This window comes from Phycodurus eques, chromosome 6, assembly GCF_024500275.1.
Source record: "Phycodurus eques isolate BA_2022a chromosome 6, UOR_Pequ_1.1, whole genome shotgun sequence".
Lineage (NCBI taxonomy): Eukaryota > Metazoa > Chordata > Actinopteri > Syngnathiformes > Syngnathidae > Phycodurus > Phycodurus eques.
In genome coordinates, this window is record NC_084530.1 from 28,477,634 (window position 1) to 28,502,839 (window position 25,206).

General features: G+C 41.3%; 2 protein-coding genes across 2 annotated transcripts; one reads left to right on the forward strand and one right to left on the reverse strand.

Annotated features, from left to right (window-relative positions):
- Positions 1-9,938: 9,938 nt before the first annotated feature.
- LOC133404109 (transcription elongation factor 1 homolog) lies at positions 9,939-15,095 on the reverse strand. The gene is made up of 4 exons (XM_061679730.1): positions 15,050-15,095; positions 14,639-14,777; positions 14,487-14,557; positions 9,939-11,515 (listed from the first exon to the last, which is right to left on the reverse strand). The coding sequence occupies exons 2-4, from the start codon at positions 14,752-14,754 to the stop codon at positions 11,451-11,453; spliced, it is 252 nt and encodes an 83-aa protein (XP_061535714.1). The 5' UTR covers positions 14,755-14,777; positions 15,050-15,095; the 3' UTR covers positions 9,939-11,450.
- A 1,302-nt stretch (positions 15,096-16,397) lies between these two features.
- Positions 16,398-24,445, forward strand: pld6 (phospholipase D family, member 6). The gene is made up of 4 exons (XM_061680048.1): positions 16,398-16,576; positions 17,674-17,903; positions 23,844-24,102; positions 24,272-24,445. Exons 1-3 carry the CDS (start codon positions 16,398-16,400, stop codon positions 24,092-24,094), a joined length of 660 nt encoding a protein of 219 aa, XP_061536032.1. The 3' UTR covers positions 24,095-24,102; positions 24,272-24,445.
- The last annotated feature ends 761 nt before the right edge of the window (positions 24,446-25,206 follow it).

Consider the following 25,206-nt stretch of genomic DNA (forward strand, 5'->3'; position numbering starts at 1 on the left):
AGTAAAATCCCAACGTAAACGCAGGATCAGTAAAAACAGAAAGCAAAACGGTCATGACAAAACACATTGATTATCAAGTTCAAATCACAAAATTGGTGGTGCAAACAAAACAAAAAAAAGTCATATTTTGGACTTGTGAAAAAACAACAGTGCAAAATAAAGTTTCCGGGCAAGATTTAAACGTAACGACAATTTAAATACATTTTGGGGGAAATAAAAACAAATCTTCACCTTCAAGTTATCACAATGGACAGGTGCTGACTATTTGCTGGAATTGTGTATGCTAATGGCCCAACTGATCCAGCACGGTAGAGTAAAGGTCCGTGTTAGGTTTGTTACTCAAAAGTTGCACCAGTAACTATACTTGGCATTATTATGTAATTATTATTAATATTGTGAATTCGGTGCCGATTAGAGAGCAGCGTGGGGGCTCGTTTCTGTCTTGCCCCACTTATAAACAAAGAGACGACTATGTTTATTATCAGAAACTGTGAGCATTTTCAATATTTTTGGCTTTTCATAATAGTTCCTCAAATGCTTTTTCACGCAAAAAAAAAAAAAAAGTGTACCGGCTAAAGTGCTCTAACGCGCCCTAAACGGCCCAGGTGCCATATGTTATGCACCCAAATGCAGCCATATTGCGTCATCATCATCATCATCATCATTATAGCAGGCGCCTTTAGTTCCGAGCAATTAAGCAGCAATGCAGCATGCGCTCCCGTGTTGTCCGCATGTGAAATGTCATGTGTCCAGCCCCGGTTGATGGATACAATGGGCGTGTGGCAGCAGACAGCAGTCGTGCTGTATAAAAAGAAAAGAAAAGAAAAGAAAAGAAAAGAAAAGGCCCCTCCAGCTGGAGCCAGTTCACTTCCAATCAAGTCAATTCAGGAAACTGAACCCCCCCCCACCCCACCGCCGCCCACCACCCACCGCCAAGCCACTAAATGGCAAAAACCAGATGTCGTCCGCCAGCCGCGAAATAAAGTTAGCGCCGCAATAAATGAAAGGCTAATCGCGTGCATATGCGGATGGTGGATGAGGTCATGTGACGTCACCGTAAGAGTGCACGATTTGCCCCCGGCCTCAACCCCACCCTCAACCCCGCTCTCCCACAGGAAGGAAGGAAGCAAGATGACGCTGTCATGTACTGGAGCTTCGCTGCGACATCCCAGTCAAACGCATTCACGTCACTCCAGTTCAAATGAAGAGCTGCCTTTTTACACCTTCGTGAAGATCGTTGCGGAGAAGACGAGACGTTCGACTTGGCTTGATGAAAGAATAGACATGGGTTAATGAGAGCAGCGATCCCTTAATAATGAGGGGGGGAAAAAGATAGATAAGATAGAAGATAGCAAGATTCTTCACTTTGGATGTCTGGGATTGTTTCCCCCAATCGTGCAGCAGTGCCTTGAGATACGCGTGACCTTTAAGATACGAGCCGTCGATCGGCCCACTTTTTGATGTATTTTTTTTCAATTCACGATAAGCGGCAGTTTGGCAGATGTAATTATAAAATATTCTCCCCAAACAAAGGTTCCTTATTTCCATTCTCAGCTGAATGTTTCTATCAAACTAAACAACAAACAAATCGTATAACACGTTGGATATTTAAAGCAACCATGTAGCCTCCGCCAGCAGAATACTAACATACAATGGAAAACTCCAGAGGCACATGGGCTAACAATTAGCATCTATGGTATGTGACCGTATTATTACCCTTTAAGCAATGGGTATATGAACACAAATGGCACCACAACACATGTAGACAAACCTTATAACAATACTCTCAAGCATATATTCTTTATCCTCTGCAAAGAACGACATTAAATAAGGCGTGTTTTTCAGCAACCATTTTGGGTGGCAAACTAAAGAAACCTGACAATTCAATTCAATTCTCTCTTTTGTAGGTACGGTGGTGCCTTTGCCTTGCGATACGAGTTTCATGTATTCCTGACCATACTCGTATCTCAAAACACACCTCTTTCCATCCATCTTTCCCCACTGAAATGAATGGAAACACCAATAATCCGTCCCAGCCTAAAAGAAATAAATTATGTTTTTAATGAGGAAGAATAACACTCTATAATATTGTACTTTTTAAAAACATCAATAGAAGGGAAAGACTAAGACAGTTTGTGCATCATGATATAATGCTGAAATTCAATGTATTACCTTGACCACCAGGAGGCAGTATAATACTACACTGCCATGCAGACAAAAACAAAGAAGAATGGACTACGACTACAACTACTATGTCTACTTCTGCTACGACTGTAAGTGGTTTAGTAAGATACTGTCAATTTTAATTGACGATAAAGAATATATGCCTGTGAGTGCTGTTATATTAGCAACCTAACCTTTAGCATGTCAATTTTGTTTTTCTTTGCTTGATAGCAGTCGGCTGCGAACGCTACCACAGCGGTGCAGATCTGAGTTGCGCCGCCCGCCACGCAGGAGTCACGGCGTTCACGAAAACAGAGCCCTGAGCGTGCGTAATCGACAACGAAAAGAGTCCGACGCGCTTGCCAGTAGCAGTAGCGCTGCCGTCAGTGTCAGTTGAGGAGGATGCGCTCAAGATGAAGTGGAGAGTGGCACGAGTGACGCTATTAATCTCGAAGCGGTCGAAATGATAAATGAATGTTGTTATCAATTACAGTAAAAGCGTTGCGATCATTCGCTCGTTACATAATACTCCTCAAGAAGGATTTTGAGGACTTTATCTCGCTCGGGGAATGGGAGAATTTTCTGAAATTCAGTTGATACATTTTAGTTGATCATCAACATGAATATTGAAAATCTGCAGTACACGGATGTGGAGGGCCCCATGATTAGGTTTGGCTGGGGCCCCCAGATGATTTCGTACACCTGTTTGTTGTTGTGACTTGCCGTCTCCCAGTGTTCAGTAATTACACTTTATAAAACCAGTTTATTCCTTTACCTGTACATTTGTATTATTTTTTTTACTACAAAAGAGTGCTATTTTCCTTGATTCCCTGCTGTTTTGTGGCGGCTGGTAAGTCACGGTAACACTGTATATACATTTTTGTTTGGTGGTGCAGCGTGAGATTTTCTCATGTAGAATTCTTGTCAGAAAGGCTCCAGGGCCGCCAACACAAAAGATATTTTGGAAATACAACTACAAGATTTCCCCAACAAAGTACAGTGGAACTGTGGGATGCTCGCGGCATTGTGAGCGGGCGCGTTGTCACAGTGAAGCAGCCACCAAGCTTTCCTGGCACAACTCTCGCCACTTTTGCACACTGAACGAAGCAAACGCTGCAGGATCCTTTTGTAGACACGCTGAAGGGCAAAACTGGTAGTCTTGGAACTTTTCTGACGCTCCTCGGCTGTGCCTTGAAAACAAAACAAAAAAAACTGGCTGGGAAACACTCAAGCTACATGAGGCAAATATGCAACATACATCCTAGCATCTATGTTGCAGGGTGTGGGGGTGGTAGGGGTGGGCCTTGTATAGTTCTTGCCGTATTTAATTGTCGATTTTCATTTCTGTAGAGCACTGTGTTGCATTTTAGTGTGTGAAAAGTGCTATATAAATTTGATTTGATTTAATTTTATAACAGTACTCAGTCCTATATTCTTTATCCTCTGTAAAGAATGACAAATAATGCTGTACTGACGAGCTGAGAGGGGTTAGTGTTTCAATGAACAGTGTGTGTGTGTGTGTCTGTCTGTCGGTCTGTCCGTCTTACACTGTCCCCGGGTGGCCAAGGTGGGACATTGAATTAATTCATCAATTAATATTTTTTTAAATTCTATTTCATTATGTCATTACTGTATATTTTATGGAGCGCTTAGCTTATTTTTGTCCTCATTAAAATACACACTGCAGCAATTTTTGTTGTTTTTACGGGAAAGGCTCGTAAGGATGAACGGCGTTCACATTTCCGTTGATTTCAACGGCAAAAGATGATTTGAGATAGGTGTGTCTCGCGTTGCAAGCGCGGTCACGGAACGTATTAAACGCGTATCTCGAGGCGCCACGGAATGTAGTGCGTAGAGTACACACCGGCGAGGTTAAAGGGATGAAAAAAAGGAAACAAATGGGTAATGTTTGTAAACCACTTTGTCCCGCCAGGAGCTCTCCGTGGTGCTGATGCAATACCCCCCAAATCCCCTCCTTCCATCCACTGTATGCTGCCCTGATTGACACGTCCTGCTCTCTAATTGGCAAGTGTGTACCGACATTATTCTCCACGGGACAGGCCTGAGGCAGAAAAGCTGATGAAGGGAGTGGTGGTGGTGGTGGTGGTGGTGGTGGGGGGGGTGCAGCGTATCACACAAAGCACACACCCAGCAACATCTATTTGATCACAGAAGAGCAGCCCTCTGCCCTCCTTGAATACAGTACAAAAAAGCTTTTGTCACTTGACTGTGTTTAGGTGTAGGGTTCGGGTTTTAAAAAAACAAAAAAACATGCAGTCACATTATTGCGCTCGGAACATAATAAAAGAATGTCACATTGTTATTCAAGGTGAACACTTGAATGAACACTCTCTCACTCTTGTCTGTCTTCTCCCATAGGTGCTGTCGCCTGAGGATGAAGAAGAAGAAGAAAAAGATGAAGAAGAGAAGGGCCTTCGGGCTCCGCTCTCGACCACGGGTATTCTTGGGTTGATAATACAGATGTGGATGTTATTGCTTGAGAATACGCGTAGTCGAGTGCAGGCTTTGTCATCCGAAGGACGTTCGGAACGAAAAGGCGCGCTCGCGGGTAAGTTTCCAACGTGATGCAAAAACGCGATAGTCCTCAAAACCGCTCACGTAAATGCCGCTTTTTTTCTTTGTTTGTTTGTTTTGTCGATTTACCATTCTAGGTTTATAAAGCGTTGTCCCTCTTAGCACCTGTAGAGAAAATGAGTTTGCCCGCATCTCCTGCGAAAGGCGCTGATGGCAACGACCTCCCGCACCGCGCTAACGCTAAGCTCAACTCCCCGCAGGCATTATTAGTTCGGGGAGATGAACACTCCAGTCGCACGTCTATTACAAACCTTCCACTACTCCGTCACTTGTGCCCTGGAGGAGAGCGAGAAAGAGAGCAAGAGAGAGAGGCTATAATCTTATTAGCGGTGAGCCGCTTAAATGGCCTGCATGTTTCCGCCTGAATTAGTAGGATTTTGCACAAAAACAACACCGTTTTTAGTACAGAAATTACATTTTGATGAAATTCATTTCTCACACGTAAGCCGGTGCCTATCCCAGTCAATGGCAGAATAGAAAAAAAAAACATTTTATTTATGTCCATATATGTACAGTGGAATCTTAGTTTACAAACAATTCGGTTTATGAACAATTCTTTGAACGAAAAATTACCGCAGGTTTGACATTATTTTCTTTTTCTCACGCCGCATAAACATGATTGGCTCCATGCTTTGGATATCTTTGTTGTTGTTTTGTTGCCTAAAATGGCTGCCACAACCCACAATGCAACGCAAAAACTGCGCTGCATTGTGGGATGCGGTGGCCATTTAGGACTAGCAATGACCACAGTGAACGAAAACATGACTGGATTTGACAAGGTTAAGACAATGGCCCGTTTCCATTTGGATTTAGTAGCATCGTTTAAAAAAACGACACTGTATTTACTTTTTTTTCAAAGGTTACTACCAAAATTATTTGTACTCTTGAAACTTTTCAACCCACTTTTACTTTTTTTTTTTTTTTAAAAAAGACAAATAATTTGGAATGAGGGAATAGTGGTGAACAGACAGGGTTTCACTGCGGTATTTAAAAAAAAAAAAGACAGTTCATATTTTTTTTTTCTGTATACATTTCTACTTGATTAAAAAACATGAAAAGCAAGTATTTAATGTTTATTTGTCTTGGCAGAATACAGTATAAAAGATTTCACGGGGCCCCCGTCTGCCATCTGTGTGGAGCGTGCACTGAAGTCCAATGCCTACCTAATGTGCAATATGGAATTTGAGGGGGGAAAAAAATTCCTGAAAACAGTTTGGACATCACACACGTGAAATGTCAACTCGAAAGGTTTGACTTCCCAAATGCAGTTTGCTTTTTCTTTTCTTTTCTTTTCTTTCGTTCGTTCTTTTTTTTTTTTTTTGTGATGCCACTGCAAAAGAGTGCATGGCATGGTAAAGCCGCAGCAATCATAAAAGGAGGAGAATGGAATGGACATCACAAAGTCAGCTGTGTTAAGTCTACTTAAATCTAACTGTTTTTGCCTTTTAGTATAAGGCAGTGAAGTTAAAAAAAAAAAAAGGTAAAAAGTGTGTCGCATGAAGTGGACAAGATTTAGCCTCCCTCTAGGTTTCCCTTACATGCTACACAAGGGTGAGTCATCTTGTTACATTTCCCTTGACTTCTACTCTACAGTTATTAACTTTTTTTTTTTTTTTTTTTTTACTTGTATGGGAGTTAATAATGTTAAAATGTTTCTTCAAATTGTCTACACGGTTGATAAAGGTTTTTATCACGGCGACAGTTTGATCCCGAATTATTCAATCTTTATGATTTCCCACAGGTACAAAACAAAATAAAAAATGTTTATGGATGCAAATAAATCAGACGCTGAGAGAGAGAAAGCAAGCGAGAGAGGCTATAATCTTATTATTCTCGAGCAGCTCTCGAATGAATTTAGTAGGAGTTTGTACAAAACAACATTGCAATTAGTGGAAAATTAGAATTATTTTTTAAGGTTACTTGAAACATTATGAATATTTTAAAAACAACCTTAACCATTCCCACTGCACAGTTCATAAAGATTTTATGATAGCAACAGTTTGATCCTGGCTTCTTTCCATTATTTCCTGGAGGGAAAAGTGTTTATAAATCCCAATAAATTGGTTGACCAGCGTTCCCAAACGCACTGCTTAACTTTAGAAGTTCCACTGTATAAATATGTTTTCATTTTCCTACTGAATTCCTATCATAACAGAAAGATTTGTTGACGATGAGATGGGTTTGTTGTTTGTCAGCACGTCTGCCGCACAGATCCGAGATTCTCACTTGGAATCCGGAGGCCCACCCGCGGGGCGTTTGCGTGTTCTTCTCATGTCCGTGGCTTTTCTCTGGGTGCTCCGGGCTCCTCCCACATTCCAAAAAACATGCAAATTAGGCTCAGGTGGGTAATAATGGGCGACTTAAGTATCTTCTTCCGGATGAACTTGAAGAGTAGTTTTACTTTTACTCGAGTAGATTTGTTAAGGAGAAGCAGTACTTTTACTCTATTACACGGAGCTACCTTCTATTATTTAGATGAATCTATTGCTTGTGCGGTCTATGTTTTGGTTTGTCAGCGAGGCTTGCGTCACATGACTGTGTTTCAGCAATCCAGTGGCACTACTGGCGACGTTTGACTCCATCTGACCAATCAAGCGGCGGCGGGCGATCACATGACCGCACGCTGATTTTGCACATTCCCACTTGATAGTTTTGTTTTTTGGACTACTTTTTTACTTGAGTGACATTATTCTAAAGTAGCAGTACTCTCACTTGAGTCCAATTTGTGGCCCCTCAACCCATCTCTGATGTGAGGTTCATTAAAGCTGCTCGATTGCCCAAAGGTGTGACTGCCGGGAAAGGCTCCAGCTCACCCTAATAAGGATCAGCACTACAGAAAACGGTTCGATGGAATTGAAACATTGTTCCATTTTTCTACACGTACTTACCTCGTAAAGCGAGGTTGTTGTGCGAGTGGATGGAGCCCATGTAAGAGTCCCCACGTTAGCAAAGTCCGAGAGCTCCACATGCCAATAGGGAAATAAGCTATCGATTTTGCGTCTCTGTTACTATTTTTAGCCGGAATGATGGATGTTTATGTCTTTTATTGATCAAGCCGAGGTGCGGGTCGGCGGGTATGCTGATTAATCGGGAGGCCGCCACCCTATTGGAAGAAGACATTTGAGCGCCATTAGCATTTTTGCTAAGAGATATAAACGAGCGGCAGTTTTGTTTTGTTCTTGTTTTTGCGCTGCGCTATCAGCAATATATTAGCATCTGTGCGCGTGATAAATGACGCTCATATCACTTAATGTCGCATGAGTTTTAACCACCGCGTGAGCACGACGAGCATTTCGTCGCAGCAGAATGCAATTAAGGATTTTAATGAGAATCTCCACACTGGTGTTGTGTAAACTTGTTGATTGGGCAGAGCTGTGGGCGCACTTTTGTTTGGATTTGTCTATGTGTGTGTGTGTGTGTGTGTGTGTGTGTGTGTGCGCGCGCGCTAAGCAACAAAATGACTATTGTGAGCACAGCTCCAGGTGCCTAGCAACCACGTCGCTGTTTCCTTGGCAACAGTTGCCTCGCAGTCACTGTGTGGGTGATTGGCAGACTTGACAACGTACACGGACTGACCCCTGACCCCACGTGCTGAATAAAAGAGGATAAAGAGCAATAGAGGGAGGGGCAAGGGCAGGCGCGCTTGCGCACACACAAACACACACACATGGGAGAGGCCAAGTGATAATCACTCTCCATTGTAATTGTCCTCCAGCATGTTTCATAAGGTGTCGTCAATAGCGCTCCAGCTGGGCTCTGTCATCAAACACAACACCACACACACACGACCACTCCATGTCTCATTTATTGTCACAGGCTACTTGTGTTACCATATGTGTACTGCGGTCATGAATGGGAAAACGTGAAGGGAGTAGACGACGGTTTTGGATTTTGAATTTGTAGCGCCGTTAATTACAATATGTTCTGGGCTCGGTGACCGGGTTGTCTGTTTTCTGCATTAAATCAGCAGTTTGGCGTGAAAAAAACAAAGATCATCTGTGCAATTCTTCAGTAGGCTACTACTTTCATTTGTACACATTTCTATTTCTTCTGTTGGTGAAGCAGCTCCTTCATAGGGCAAAAGAAGCATAGTGACTTAAACGTGGAGTATGTAACAATTGTTTTGTCCTTTTCAGCCAAGCCACTACTAGAGGAGATGAAACAATGCTGATTAAGCATATCTGCTCCGCTAACATCGTGCTGTATTTTCAGTATTTGCTTTTTTTTTTGTATATTTAGTGAATGCCCAATTCACTGAAAAAAGTGCATCGGAATCTGAATGGGTTTCGGCTCTCGTGGTGGATATGGTTCGATTCGCACGACGCAAGCGCTATTCATTTGCAGTCTGGATACGGAGGAGTGAGTCTCAGTCTCCAATAACATCACAACAGTTGCTAGATGAGTTGATAGTTGCCTTTTTATATTAATTGTTTATTTTTTTTCAAAGTCACTGCAGGGTTCGGAAAGTCCCCATATAGAGCAAAAAAAAAATAACTCCGTTACTAAGTTGGCAACATTGAGTAACCACGTCCTAGCTCCGTCCCAGTCGTCATGGGAACAAAAGCCGCACTTGGTATTGGGATGAGACAGAACCCCCCCCCCCCCACAACAAAGTGATTTGAACCAGACTGTGAGATGTGAATGTTCAGTGTGCTGCAGTTCTTTGTCCGTCATGTACCAGAGACCTTTTAATAAGCAAAGCAAAATGTATAGAACATTTCATACATAAGGTAACGCAATGTGCTTTACATTATTAATATAAATAATAAGACACCCAAGACCTGTTTAAAAAACTAAACTGCCATGTCTCCTTTAATGTTATTTTTTTCAAAGTAAAAAAAAAAAAAAAAAAAAAAAAAAAAAAAAGTCCTGTACTATGAAAAAATATTTCAGGGTTTTCTTCTTTGGGCTTTTCATAATAACAGCCTGAGGAATAACCTATTCATTTCAAATTTTAACACCTGAAATTATTTAAATGCTTTATAAATATTTGCATATTGCCTGTTGATAGCTGTTCAATGTTCCTTTTATATTTTCCCATCCTAAGCTCTGGACCAAAACTGCAGTATTTACTACATTTCAATTTAAAATACAACAAAACCAGAGAGAAAACATCCACCACCTGTTTGTAACGTTTATTCTTATTGCTTCCATTTTGACAATCATCCAGGTCACAGCAACTACAGTCAAGTTTTTTTTTTTTTTGCACACCATGTGTTCAGTTGCATAGAAAACCAACACACACACACACACATTAAATAAAATCACAGTGTATTGTACATATTTAGTGATTATGTGTAACCTTTTTAGCAACCAAAAGAACCTGAATGATTTGATTTCGCAGTGAGATGACCAGATGCTGTGTCACCATTACGAAGACGACGAGAGCAGCGGCTCATTATTATTTACTGGACATGATGCTTGACCACAGTAAAATATTGGAATGACGACATTTTGTGACATCATAAGCACAGACTGCAGAATTTCAAACTCCTTCACTGCCATTGATGAGTTTTGACGTTAACTGGGAGTACTGGCAGTGAATGAGTTTTTAAGTAAATTAAAAAAATCTTTAACAATATATTATGTTTTTCCGTTTGGTATACACTCGTTGGCCACTGCATTAGGTCTGCCTGCATAATAAGATCCAGTACTGTAAAAAACAAACAAAACACTTAAAACAGGGGTGTCAAACTCATTTTTGTCATGGGCCACATTATAGTTATTATTCCACTGAGTGCCGCTATGACTGTGAACCAAATAAATGTATGATTGTCTCATGATATAACATATACCGGTACACACCAAATTGATAAGATAACTAGTTTTGAAATGAGAAGCCAGTTAAAAAAAACAACAACAGTTCAACAGTTATTCAATTCATTCTAAAAGGTTGCTTGGTCACAAAAAAATGACTGCATTATCTCAATATTATTAAAATTGAAGACAATTTGCAATTTTGGTATTTTACCAAAATTACTAAGTAAACACGTTTTGCTTTCGCAGGCCACATAAAATGATGTGGTGGGCTGCATCTGGCCCCCGGGCCTTGAGTTTGACACCTGTGCCTTAAATTGTGCCACCCCCCCCCCTTTTTTGGGGGGGGGGTGGTAATTAAGTCATAAAAGTAGTCATTATTTTCTGTTCTTTTTTTTAATGTTTCTGACTGTAGTTTTCAGTTGTGTGGAAGTGCCCCCATGCACAATTGAGCGTGTCGCATGAATCCAACTTGAATGCGACTTTAAGAACGCGGGAGGAAGCCGGAGGGGAGCATGTGAGATCTGAACCCCCCACCCCCACCCGACCACTAAATCACCGTGCTAACCACTAAATCACCGTGCTGCTTAATATTGTCACCCACGTGATGTGACGAAATTGGAATTTCCGATTGCATGTCAGATGGCGCAAGTGGCCAGCGACTGTAGCTTCGGTCTGGATTCTCAAGTGAACACACAGCCAGATCTTTCAGCATGGGATTCTTGCAGGCATTTTTAATAAATTTGCACCGTTGAAGTAAAGCCAAAAACATTTTAAAATAGAAGCAGGAGGGGGAGGGGAAAAGTAAAATATACATTTGAAAGTTTGACTGGCAGTCGCGCTCACGATGGGCGCGCGCACGCACGCGCACGCACACACACACACACAAGTGGAAAATGCCAGCCATTATTTATAGTCTCGCTCCACCTCCGGGGCTACTGATTGGCCGATTCACAAGCGTCTATCCAATCACTGTACACGTCCACTGGCTCCGACAGATCTGGAGAGGGAAGGGTTAAGGAGACTTTGTTGCGTGACATCATTTTGTGTCAGAAATGAGATGAACTTCGGAAATCAATAAGTACAACGTGACAAAGCGCATCGGGCTGTTTTTAAGAGGATTATCAATTATCACAAAGTGGATATAGATCGGAAAGATCAACTACTCATCAAAGGGTTCGACCAAAAGGTGTTATTCTTTTGGACAAACCAACAAAGGTTAAAGTCGTAATATTACAAAGACATGTATTATTATGAAAACATTTCATGTTTTTTTTTTTATATTGAAAAAATTATGAATAGTCATCATTTTATGAGGGAACAAATTATAATATTCCAAGCATTACATCATAATCGCATAAGGATTTGTTTGGGGATTTTATGAGAACTAAATTAAGATATGAGACTAAGATGATAATTTTACGAGAATGGTCATATGCTATAAAACAAAATCTTAACACTTTTACAAGAATAAAGTAGTCGAAGTAGTGAGTTATGAGAGCAAATTCAGAATATTAGAAGTTTGAAAGCATCATTTCAAACAAAGTCATTTTCTAAAACCAAGTTGCAATTTTCAGGAAACCGTAATAGAATAAATGTACTTGTAATTTTATGAGGAAGTCTTATATTGCATGTTATGAGAATATGGTGAAACATACGAATAAAATGTTATAAAATGTAATAATAAAATTTGACAAAAGTTGTCATGTTTTGTGAATAGCTGCAAAGCTACGACAGACGTCTTCTTTTGGTTTATAAAAGTAGTATAAAAATCAAACCTTAAAATTTGAGGCTTAATGTCAGACAAAATATTTAAAATGGAAAGTTTTAAATGTAATTAAGATAATGTGATAATGAGCAGGAAAAAAAAGGTGTAATTTCAAATAAAAAGGTCACATCAAAATAAAAAGGTCACATCAGAAAGTCATAACATTACAAGAAACATTGCATTTTTACGAGAATAATTCTCAGTGTACAGGTGCAAAAAAATGAACATTTTATAAATTAAAGCAGTGAATGAATGAAGTCATAATTTTTGAGAGCGGTTAATGTAATGCTCACAAAAGCGCTGACATGAGCTCATCACAGGGCCCACTTTGGCTTTTTCCCAACAATAAATGTCTTTCTGTTCTCATGAAAACACTCATTAATAACTTCTGTGTTTTAAGACCTTTGTTGGCATTCTGCGCAAGAATTCCGCACACAAATGCCTTCCTCCAGCCTTCTGTCAGCCGCGACACTTCGCGTAACTCGCCCGCCGCCGACCACGCCGATAACCTCCGACGCTACATCGGCTGTCTGAGCACGTAGGAGGCAGGCGCCAAATCCTCAATTAGGATTGGTACAAAGACCAAAAAGCGCACGGAGTCATGATGTGCCAATAAATCAGCGGTTAAACGGCCGGGGCAAGACGATTATGCTGAAAGCTTCCAGTAAATGGACACTGTGGTAAAGCTAATGGAAGTGTCTCAAGCTTATCGTTAAGAAACATAACAGGAAAGACCACGCGTGCGTATTCTTATGGACACAGTCCTCGACGAAATGTTTCACGGTCCTTCCAACGCTGCTTCCCGTTAGCGTAAAACTGCTGTGTGACAATTTGTCACCGTGCGTTACAGTGACTCGCCTCTTCGCCAGCCATTCTCGGTTCACGACGGCGTTCCGTTTGGAAGTGAGTCAGAGCACTTCTAGGACCGGTGTCACAAATCATATACATATTGGGAACGTGTGCGTGGCCTGCAGATGAACTCCAGCACAACTTCAAACACAGCCGTATACACGTTCGCCAACAAACAAGCGCCACTATACTGACCGACATTAAAATAATGTAATTAAAACCGAGGCCGGTTTTATTCCTAAAATGTCCACCTAATATTTAATGTATATTCTATTTTCGATCAAAATCGTCAATTAATTAAATAATCAGGTCAGCCGCGACGTAATCGGGAGGGCTACGGCTAACCGGCTTTAGCAACGGAGTCCGAAAGTTGAAGCATTTCACCAACAATACTAAAGAAGAATAAAATGCAAAACCTGCGAGACTGAACTTGCCTTTCACGGCGGCATGACAGCGCATCTAAAAAGGAAGCACATTGTGGTTAATTCAATTTTTGACGAAGCGGGACAATCATCTCGCTGAGCTATTTGGCTAGTTAGCTACTAATATTTATGGCCTCACGAACCCCAACTTTAATGCAGCTATTTCCTTAGTGCAGGGGTGTCAAACTCAAATTCACGGTGGGACAAAATTAAAAAGTGGGACAACGTTGCCGGCCAAACTTAATATTTAATAGGCTTTACACGATTAGGATTTTTGGGGCCGATCACCGATCAACGAGTTGAAAAAAAAAAAACATAACCGATCCGATTACAAGATGGAAGAGTGTGTCTATTTAAACGACCTGTTCATTTACTGTATATACTTGTGTACTTAATTGCTCAAAAAATATATATTCTTTTTTCATCTATTTATGCCAGTGAGGCATAGTGACAGACAGAACAAATGAATGGTCTTCTATTAGATGGCAGGAAGTAAATACAGTACTTAATGTATCCACGTTTTGTGACATTTTTGTTTGTTGGTGTGCCGTGAGATTTTTAAATTGTAAAATATGTGCCTTGGCTCCATAAAGGCTGGAAATCACTGCTCTCGTCAGATCGTGTATTCTAATCGGTCAGGTCAAACCAACATTACAACGTGACAGAAATAATGGGTGCTAACTTACTGTAATTACATTACTTTTGATATGGTCTTGCCGCCAAATATAATTACATCGTGGGCCAAATTTGGCCCCCGGGCCTGAGCTTGACATAGGTGCACGAGTGTTTCCGTTTCAAGCCGAGCTTACCCTCACGATTTATACCTCCAACATGGCCTACAAACAAATATCGATCACGATCGGAAGCCGTTGATTAATACGCAAGCATAGGTCTTTGTGAGAGACTAAATCACATAGCATGAAGAAGGATACACGTAATAGGCGTCTGGAACTCCTCCAAACAGACTGTACAAGATATTATTCCAGTATTTCTCGTTCTCTCCCTTGAAATGGGTAGAAAGAAACGTTAGCATCAACTAGTAAATGAAAGGAACGTTAAAAAAAAAATTTAAAAATACATTTACATTTTGACGTCACATGACTTCTCGTGGTTGCAGAAGGGGCAGGTAAACTGAGTGGCCAGATCCCCGGTCATCTTCTTCTTAGGTGGGGGTTTCCGTTTGGACTTGCGGCGACCCATCCCTCCAAAAAAAATTTCTGTGGCTGTTATAAAACACACAGGATCAATCGGAACAATGAGGGACTGGAACAAAATACGTTGCCGTTGCGCTATCGATGCCTCCAAACTCTCTGCTAAGTCAACAAGCTAACATTAGCATGCTTGTTACTCATTCCCCGTAGAACAATTATGGCTAATAAATGGCACACAAGTTACGATTGCGACCTAAACGTCGATTAGGATTCCAAAAGTCACATCTGTGTATAGCACAGCGATTTTAAACAACATACGGAGATTAAAGTTTGCTCTTGTTTACCTTTGCTAGCGACACACGTTGCGTTACGGCGGAAACTAACTTCCGCAAGACCCGGCATTGGCAGCGTTTGCGGTTAAATGATTGGACGAGGTCGAGTCGCTTCGGGCCATTCATTGGCTCGTACACATGTCAGTCACGCAACTAGCAGTGACGCGATGGTGTTGCCGCGTGCTGACGTCAGCAGCTACAGGTTTGCCAAATTACACTAACGCTGAGGTTTAAACGATATCGTTGTTTATAAGCGGACCCTGACGCTTTATCGACATAATTTACGTGTTGAAAAATAAATATTATTTATTACTTTTATAATACGCTCGCTCAAGTCACGAACAAAGGTGAGCCGAACCTCACGAGTGGTTCAAGTTGACACACTTAGCTAAAACAGGTTAAAGCAAGCGCTAATGGCCAATTAACTCACTGGGAAATTCTCGAATTGTATTATGTGCTCAATGTGATCCTAGCTTGAGAGCCAGTAGTTGTGAAGAAACTCGAATCTGTAAGAATTAATCGTCAATAATTCCTTTAATTTATTTATGAAGTCTGTGAAACGTGGCCAAAGCTTATAGAAACATCTCTTCACGGTATACTGAGACATAAGGTTGTAGGCCTACTGGAAAATACAAAACCATTGCATTATTTATTTTTTTAATAGTAATTTTGCCCACAAGTGTTGATGCCTGGAGAAAAACACACACACACACACACACACACACACACACACAAACCTAAAAAATGTGCGGCGGATTCATTTTAATAAAAAAATAATAACCCTTATTTTCAAATGTTATTTTTACTTTATTACATTTTAATATATTTAAGTAAATGATTTAATAAAATTAAATAAATTATAAACTTGTTTTAGAGCAATATTTTTGTGATTACAATAAATAATGAATTAACCAATTAATTAGACAAATGATACCAAAATAACAAATACAGTTTAGTGAACCAATGTTGGTAAAAATTAATGCCGTAATTCTAACGGGACTCTTGATCTTGTAAATGCTTGGTGGACCAGTTTAAAGAACCATACTTTTCCCACCTCTGCCTTGAACGCCACCACACACGTGAGCTTTACAGATGCCACGTCTGCTATGCTGGTGCTGTGCGTGGTGGTAAACACCACTACTGCGACACATGGTGTTTTTAATCATGGTGAAGGTAAAAACAGTCCCCGAGTGGCACCATTTTTTCCTGCAGGGAAAAAAAAGGGAGATGACTGCTTAGACATTCGGTATTCATTCAAGTGAACAACACACCTGCCGATTAATTGCTGGCTTGCTGCCTGTCCGCGTGGAGGCCATTTTCATAAGTACAGTAATGTGAGCATTGTGTTGTCACAGCAGGGATGTCGGTGATGTGGACAGTGAAGGTGGTAGGCCTGGGAGCAGTGGCTTTCTCCCTCAGTGTGGAGCTGCTGTGGAGGCTCCTGCGTCACCTCAGACCACCGACAGTTCTGAACGAGGTCCTTTTCTTTCCCTCCAACGTGGCCTGCATGGAACACATCTTCTCTCCTACTTCCCCCCAGTGAGTACCTGATTGTGTTGAGCGTCATGAAGCTGCTGTGATTCAACGGCAAAACAGTGAGAGAGGAGCTCTGTGTTCGGTGGTGCTTTTGCGTTTGAATAAACTCGTTTGCGGCACAAGTATGTCTTTTCAGCGGGCACGACGTCCTTGAAGAGTAGAAGTGCCGACTGGCAAATGTTAGAAAGAAATCTGTCATCCGCTGAGTCTTGAAACTGTTTGGCCTGCTCCGCGTGACAGCACCTTACATGGATGTAACCTTGTTTGCTGCATTCTTAACATTGCAATGTCACAGCTTTTGTGCAGTATTAGCTACAGCAAGAGTGGGAACCCTTCAACCCGTGGGCCTCGTCCTGTATGTGCGGCGATAGCATTTGATTCTGCCATGATCCAAATGAAAAGAATAAACAAAACCTCAGAGAAAATGTTATAAAAACAAGAATAAAGAGACTGCTGAAACTAATGCCACACAAACAATTATATGCTTTCATATTTTTATTGAAAAGAACATGAACATTCACAGGGCAAGGAGGAAAAAGTAAGGGAACCCTTGGATTTAACTTGTTGACCCTCCTTTGGCAGCAATAACCTCAACCAAACGTTTCCTGTAGTTGAAAATCAGATGTGCACAACTATCAGGATGAATTTTAAACCTTTCCTCTTGACAAAACTGATGTCTGGTGTGGGTAACTCTCTTGAGGATTGAGGTCAGTACTTTATATATAAACTTGTGTAAAGCTGGAAAGGTTACAAAAGTATCCCTAAAAGTCTTGATGTTCATCTGTCCATTTAGACAAATTGTCTATAAATGTAGAAGGTTCCGCACTGTCGCTTGTCTTCCAAGGAGTGGCCGTCCTGTAAAGGTGGCTGCAGGAGCACAGCGCGGAATGCTTAATGAGGTCACACAAAAAAAAGAACCCGAGAATGTCAGCTGAAGACTTACAGAAACCACGAACTAGTAACTGAAAATCATGTAGATCCAAACGAGGACCTGAATATCATTTAAATAAAATCCCAACAAACTAAAATGACTAGGAGCTGAAGATCATGTAGGAAAAAAATAATAACAAGGAACAGTTTCTATTTTTGTTTACTTTCAGCCCCTGTTGCTGTCCATTGCCTCACGGTGTACAAACGTCCTTCACTCGTCTTCTGCGCTTCATCCTGTCAGCTACATCGTCTCTGGACTTGTGTTTGTTTTCTTTCTCCAATATGGACCTGAGCAGGGCTGTTCTGCACCTGTACAGAAAGAAGGTAGCTGTCAGAGTCCTGGTTGACAAGCAATACTCAGTCATCTCAGGCTCCCAGGTCGGTGCGCTCCGCAAGGCGGGTAAGTGAACCCTGCGTGGAATTACTCGTTGTGAATTTTCAAAATCACTTAGTTATTGCGTCAGAACTGCTCTCTGGATGGAAAAATGTTTATTTGTCCAATAAAAAGGACCAAAGTGACCTGAAGGAACCAAATCCCATTCAAAGTCTGTTGTATTAAACATACAGCAACTCCTCCCATCCAAGACTTCTACAAGTGTTGTCGCAAACAAATTATTTGATAATCAGATCTGTATCCTTTTTCAACTGTGTACGCTACTGTAAATTAGACATGATTTTGAGTAAGTCAACCAAAACATTGACAGTGTGTCACAAACACAAAAGAACCCCCTGAGATTTCATATATTTTCGATTAAAAACACTTTGAGCTCCATACATTATGTACAGTCGAACCTCTAGAGTAGAACACAGTCTGTTCTGACACCCTTGGTTGCCTTCCAAGTTGTTTGAAATTTACTTTTAATAATTTCTATTGTAATTTATAAATTTACAATTTAACATATTTTCTCATGGGGAAAAAAAAAAAAAGTGAATGAATTGCCATCTCTATAAGTGATAACGCAATAGAATCTCTATGGGCGCTTCCTTTAAGGGTGCGGGGGTATGTTTAATTTAGCCAGTTGGGGGCTTAATGCAAGGTAAGCAAGGCTGCATTGAATTTTGTTGGATGCAGAGATTACAGATAAGCGGTGAAGGTGTGTGTGGGGGGGGGGGATCTGTGTTGTTGTTGTATCTATGCGTTTCCGAACCTCTATTGAGCCAAGACACCCAACATCTCACAGCTCGCCACCAAGCAAAAATGTCACAGAAACTATCCATCCATCCATTTTCTGACCCACTTCTCCTCACTAGGGTCGCGGGCGTGCTGGAGCCTATCCCAGCTGTCATCGGGCAGGAGGCGGGGTACACCCTGAACTGGTTGCCAGCCAATCGCAGGGCACACATAGAAACAAATAACCATTCGCACTCACACTCATGCCTACGGGCAATTTAGAGTCCCCAATTAATGCATGTTTTTGGGATGTGGGAGGAAACCGGAGTGTCCGGAGAAAACCCACGCAGGCACGGGGAGAACATGCAAACTCCACCCAGGCGGGGCCGGGGATTGAACCTGGGTCCTCAGACCTGTGAGGCTGACGCTCTAACCAGTCGGCCGCCGTCACAGAAACTATGAATATTGAAATCATGATGAGCCCGTCTCAATGTACTCACAAATTAACTTACTTAGTGTGAAATCTGGGCCTGTTGAACACGAAGTTTATTTACTCGCCATGATTTAAAGAACTAAATCCCAGTTTATTTTAAAGCAAATATACATTGTATGTGCCAGCACTAGTCAAAGCACGTTACTCGGATTAATATTGCGCTCTTGGAATAAGCATTACGAATCCAGATCAGCTCACAACACGGTAAGTACAAGATGATGATGATGACGCCGACGATCATGGTTTATCCTGTAGCGTTTGTGCAAACTGTATAATGAAATGAAATATGTAGCTTGTCGTTGCTGAATATTTACTGTCAGTATATATATTTTTTTTGAGTAAATAAATGGGGCAGGAATTGGCAAACTAGCCACACGCTTCTGAATTTAAGAATGAATAACGGCACACAATTCTTTCATTGTCTATGTCTGTAAAATGCTTCATTGTCAATACGTCTCCTTTAAGTCATTGTACGGACAACCCGGCGTCTGCTTGTGTATGCAGTTAACCGTTGTATTAAGCTTAAGCTGTCTCGCGTCTCACATGAGTTCGCTCGTGATGATTGTTTGAAGTGCAAACTGTAGGATTTTTGGGCCGTTCAATTTTGGAGGTTCCACTGTTTTAAATAAATGAAATGAAATCAAGCACTCGGCGGAGTGATTTTGCAGAGCTATTGGCAGAGTCTACCGGAAATATGACTCAGGTCCTTCTCAATGGAAGGCGCACAGCCCGTTCTTGGACTCGCGGCATCAATGCCAAGAAGTCTCTCCTCGGTGTTTCCTCAGTGGTGAATGGAGGCATGACGGCATCCGTCTGACCTAATGGACTCTCGCAACTGCGAAGGGCTTTGTGTGCCTCGTCTCCCGCTCGCTAGCTCCCTTTCTCTTTCAGCCTTCCATATTTGCGAAATTGCCGCTGCAGAGTATGGTTAAGTAAGGATGAAGTAAGTAGGAAATTGGCAACGCGGACGGCGCATTTCATTAGGCCAAGTGTTTGTGAGTGAGTGTGTTTGTGAGGATGTTGAGCACTTCAATCCAGCCGTCGTGTCTTGTCTTTGTCCTGCACGCTGCTTATAAAGCTGAATCAGTGGCACGAGCCCATGCGCTGCTAAGCGTCAATACGTTTCTGCTCTCCCATTAACCTTTCAGAATCAAGTTATCAGTCCTTCTTTCCATTTTTCATTGGCAAACTAAACTCAAAGAATGAAAAATGGACTGATTATTTTATTTGCTTTTTAATGGCACAAAAATAAAAGATGACAGATCTTTAATCATTTAATTTTAGAGTCATGTCGAAAATACAAAATGGGAAAAAAGGGCCACAGGACTCAATTTGATTTTAGTATTTAATTGGTTGTGTTTGCGTGACCTGGAGGTTTTGTAACAAGCATTAATAACACTACATTAGCTTGTTAGTAACGGAATGACAAGGACGTTTTGTGCTCATCTCACTATGCTCACAATTTGACTGACTTGGTGTGAAAATTGGACATGCTTAATTCGACCACCGAGTTTCTATACCTGCTGGAAGCCGTGACTCATTCATTCTGTTGTATGAATGTGGATACGTGGCTTCATTGTGCTTTATCTAATGGAAGAGTATTTAATGGTCATGCCTGTCACTATTTATCGCTGGCACTCCTGATGATCTCTCAAGGCACACGAGTGGACCGTGCCCGGTTGGGCATCAGTTTCAGGCTGAAGTACTTTTAAGCGACTAACACATTTAAAGTGTGTGTGTGTGGAGGGGGGGGGGGGGGGGGGGGGGGAATATGATTGGATAATATTTTTACAGCAGGTTCTGTGAAGGTGAAAGTTGGTTTCAAGGTACAATTGAGAGGGGATATTTAAAGGACCTCTTCAGGGTTAAGTAGCAGCTTGTTGAGACAAGAGCCTGCTGCATTTCCAATGTTATCTTAAATTTGGATGAATCACACCTGAACGTCATTCAACATTTGTGGGAGAAAGGAACAGTGGAAAAAACAAGGTATACCAGAAACATTCATACGCATGCATCAATCTACACATGAACATCTATCATTCAAGCAGCCCATATGAAATAGTCACTTGCCGATATACACCGCAGTAAATGCAGTATAATCACAATGGCGCGCCATAAATCCCTCGCGAACGCACTCACTCGCCTTTTACTGAATCGGCCTGAGCCGAGCCGAGCCGAGCTGCAGTTGGCCTTCGTCCAGCATCATAAATAGTTGTATTACAGCCTCTCTTAGTCCAGACAAGTGAGCCAGCCACATTTACCATCTCACAACACACATGCAGCCAGACTCGCTGGAGACGCCCTGCGAGACAGCATTTTACCTGATTGCTTTTCGCGCAGTGCACTCTTGTGGTGATATTTTATGCTTTTTATAAGGCCGTAAGGTTCTTTTTTTTTTTTTATAACATTTTCTCGGAGATGTTGAGCACTATGCAAGCTGTGTAATCCCTGACTGAACAAGTTTGTGTCGATCTGTCCCGTAATACCAGTTTATTCGTCAAGAGGCGATACTCAGTCACAAAAGGGGATAATGTCCTATTTTTCTTTTTTTCTTTTTTTTTAATACAAAGAGATCCCACTAAAACGCAGCGTCTGAGCATTAACAGTAGATCTGGTATTCATCAACGTGCTTGTTATACAAAACACAGCAAAGACAAGATGTCTCATCCAAATGTTCAATGAATCAACTATTGTGCCCATCCCTAGTATGTATATACTGTATATTGTTGAAATATTATAAATACACGTTTGTTCAAAATGGTCCTGAAGTCTTTGTGTGTAATTTATACGGTAGCCTGTTCAGGCATCAAACAAATTGAGTCTTACACAATACACACTGTTACATTATATTACAACCCCAATTCCAATGAAGTTGAGACGTTGCGTTAAACATAAATAAAAACAGAATACAATGATTTGCAAATCATGTTCAAACTGTATTTAATTGAATACACTACAAAGAAAACATTTAATGTTCAAACTGATCAACTTTTGTTTTTAGCAAATAATCAATAACTTAGAATTTTATGGCTGCAACAAAAAAGCTGGGACAGGGTCATGTGAAAAAGACGTTGCTTGGATGGCAGCATATGTTTCTCCAAAACCTGTATGTACCTTTCAGCATTTATGGTGCCCATAAGAGTCCGGATGGTTCTTTTCCTCTTTGGCCCGGAGGACACGACTTCCACAAGTTTCAAAAACAATTTGAAATGTGGACTCGTTGGACCACAGAACACTTTTCCACTTTGCGCAGTCCATCTTAGATGAGCTCGGGCCCAGAGAAGCCGGCGGCGTTTCTGGGTGTTGTTGATAAATGGCTTTCGCTTTGCATAGTAGAGTTTCAAGTTGCACTCACGGGTGTAGCGCCGAACTGTATTTACTGACATTGGTTTTCTGAAGTGTTCCTGAGCCCATGTGGTGATATCCTTTACACATCGATGTCGGTTTTTGATGCAGTGAGGGATCGAAGGTCACGGGCATTCAATGTTGGTTTTCGGCCTTGCTGGTTACATGCTGTGATTTCTCCAGATTTTCTGAACCTTTTGATGATATTATGGACCGTAGATGATGAAATCCCTAAATTCCTTGCAATTGTACGTTGAGGAACATTGTCCTTAAACTGTTCGACTATTTTCTCACGCACTTGTTCACAAAGCGAGGAACCTCGCCCCATCTTTGCTTGTGAATGACTGAGCAATTCAGGGAAGCTCCTTTTCTACCTAATCATGGCACCCACCTGTTCCCAATGAGCCTGTTCACCTGTGGGATGTTCCAAACAGGTGTTTGATGAGCATTCCTCAACTTTCTCAGTCTTTTTTGCCACCTGTCCCAGCTTTTTTGGAACGTGTTGCAGCCATAAAATTCTAAGTAAATGATTATTTGCTAAAAACAATCAAGTTTATCAGTTTGAACTTGAAATGTCTTGTCTTTGCACTGTATTCAATTAAATATAGGTCGGACATGATTTGCAAATAATTGTATTCTGTTTTTATTTATGTTTAACACAAGGTCCCAACTTCATTGGAATTGGGGTTGTACAATATTATATATATATATATATATATATATATATATATAATATTAGAGTTTGTCGGCCCCTTTAGGGTCCCCGATGGTAGGAAAGGTACCAAAAGAAAAACCGTACTTTCATTAGCAAAAACATCATGACAATCCACTGTCTCAAAGAAATTCAAGCAGAAATATATATATGGATTTAAGAATTGTGAAGCTGCTATCAAATCAGGGGTCCTATAGGCCAAAAATGTAAATAATGTTCTTGATTGAAATAGCTTTTGATTTCAGCAAATACGACCTCCCAATGCTGCAAATTCACTAAATGACTCTTTTCAGTTCTTTAAAACATGTCAGATGTTGTGACACACTGTTGTGGGTAATATTTTTCAACAGTGTATTGGAAGTTTTGTTTTTTTTGTTTGTTTGTTTTTCAACAAAATGTTTTCATTGGAGCTTTGTTTGAAAACATTTGAATTCTGACTTCAAAATTGTGCCAACTGCAAAATATCAATTGCACCATAATTTGGAACGCAGTATTGTACTCCAAGTCAGTTGTGTGTGTGTGTGTGTGTGTGTGTGTGGAAGGATCAATATCTCCATTCCACTTTCTATTTCAACTTTGTTCACCCTGATTGTTTCCACAGCAGGCCGGTTCATCCATAATGCAGTGAAGTGGCGTCATCCCTCACTCTCGCCCTGATCTTCTTCCTCCTCCTCCGCAGGGATCTGCGTGCGCAACGTGGGCCGCTATGTGCACATGCATCACAAGTTCGCCCTGGTGGACGGCCGGCGCCTCATCACAGGCTCGCTCAACTGGACGCTGGCGGCGGTGCAGTGCAACGCCGAGAACATCCTCGTCACCGAGGAGCCGCGTCTGGTCCGGCCCTTCGTCGGGGAGTTCCGGAGGTTATGGGCGGACAATGACCCGTGTCAGAATGGACCCTCGTGCGACCGAAATGTGGCCCGCAACTGATTACCATGGTGCGATATGCATACAAAGCCCTCCTTGTCACTTTTGAGTTTTGAAAGACTTTAAAGTAGTTCAAGTGCACACTGACATTTAGCGTGAATGTTCAGAGACGAGCGTTTTCGTTTCATTTCTCCTCCGTGGTATTAATAACATGCTACTTTCCCCATGTTTTGTTTCCAGCTTGCGGCACATGAGATTGGCAGGAGAGCAGTGACGTCACGGCACCGCGTCCGCACAGCTTGCAGCTCACTCACAGCCCGTGGGGGGCGTATTTGCGTGGTATAGGCAACTTGCTACGATGTGCTGTGATGTCGACCAGCATTAGACACTCAACAAAATGAAACTTTTGGCTTCACTTCACATTCTCGCCTCTGATGCTATAGGTTAATACATTTCTTTTAATATTTTTTTTTTTAGGTCAGCCTAATAACCTTTAAATTACCCCCCAAAACCTTTTAAAAAATATATTTTTAATGGTATGTAAAGTTAGATTAATCATTGGTGATTACTTGCGGATGACAACAACGAGAATTAAGTGAAGTCAAAGCTTCACTTTTTGGGGGGAAACAAGGTATTTTGTGTCAGTGTATTTTCTTATACTGTTTCCTAAGCCCTCAATCCTCCATGATGCGATGGAGGATGAGCGGTATAAAAAAAATAGGCGGATAGAGCCTCGCTCCTTGTTTTCTTTTACAAAATAGCCATTTCTGTGGGAATATATACCGTTTCAGGCACTACAAGTCAAAGATTTGTTTTTCTTGTGCATTTGAGCTCACTGGCAGTTATTTTTGTGTTAGTTCTTCGTCACAAAAAAAAAACAAAAAAACTTGGGTGTCTTTTGTGTTGTAACAGCTGCTTTTTTGAGAGAATTGTTGTTGGGATCATTTAGACTCGCGTTATTGAGACGGTGAGTGTTTATGTTAGTGTTTTATGAGCAGTCTCAGTGCCAATTAAAAACCAAATTGTTTTTCAGCATGTCAACTACATCCTCTGCTCCACAGCTGTCGAGTTGTTATTATTATTATTTGTTTCCCCTCCCCAAAGCTTTTCCATCTCCATTTAGATTCCCAATAATGTCTCACAGCAGCAATACCCTGCAAAGCAGTGTTACCTGC

Bases quoted from the DNA above. Each gene is read 5' to 3' on its own strand.
- LOC133404109 (XM_061679730.1), bottom strand. From the start codon at position 14,754: ATGGGTCGCCGCAAGTCCAAACGGAAACCCCCACCTAAGAAGAAGATG. The intron at 14,558-14,638 runs GTAAATGTATTT...ACCCATTTCAAG, and splicing joins AAGTCATGTGACGTCAAAAT to GGAGAGAACGAGAAATACTG. The intron at 11,516-14,486 runs GTATCCTTCTTC...TTCCCTCTCCAG, and splicing joins GTTCCAGACGCCTATTACGT to ATCTGTCGGAGCCAGTGGAC.
- pld6 (XM_061680048.1), top strand. From the start codon at position 16,398: ATGTCGGTGATGTGGACAGTGAAGGTGGTAGGCCTGGGAGCAGTGGCT. The intron at 16,577-17,673 runs GTGAGTACCTGA...GTTTACTTTCAG, and splicing joins TTCTCTCCTACTTCCCCCCA to CCCCTGTTGCTGTCCATTGC. The intron at 17,904-23,843 runs GTAAGTGAACCC...CCTCCTCCGCAG, and splicing joins CGGTGCGCTCCGCAAGGCGG to GGATCTGCGTGCGCAACGTG.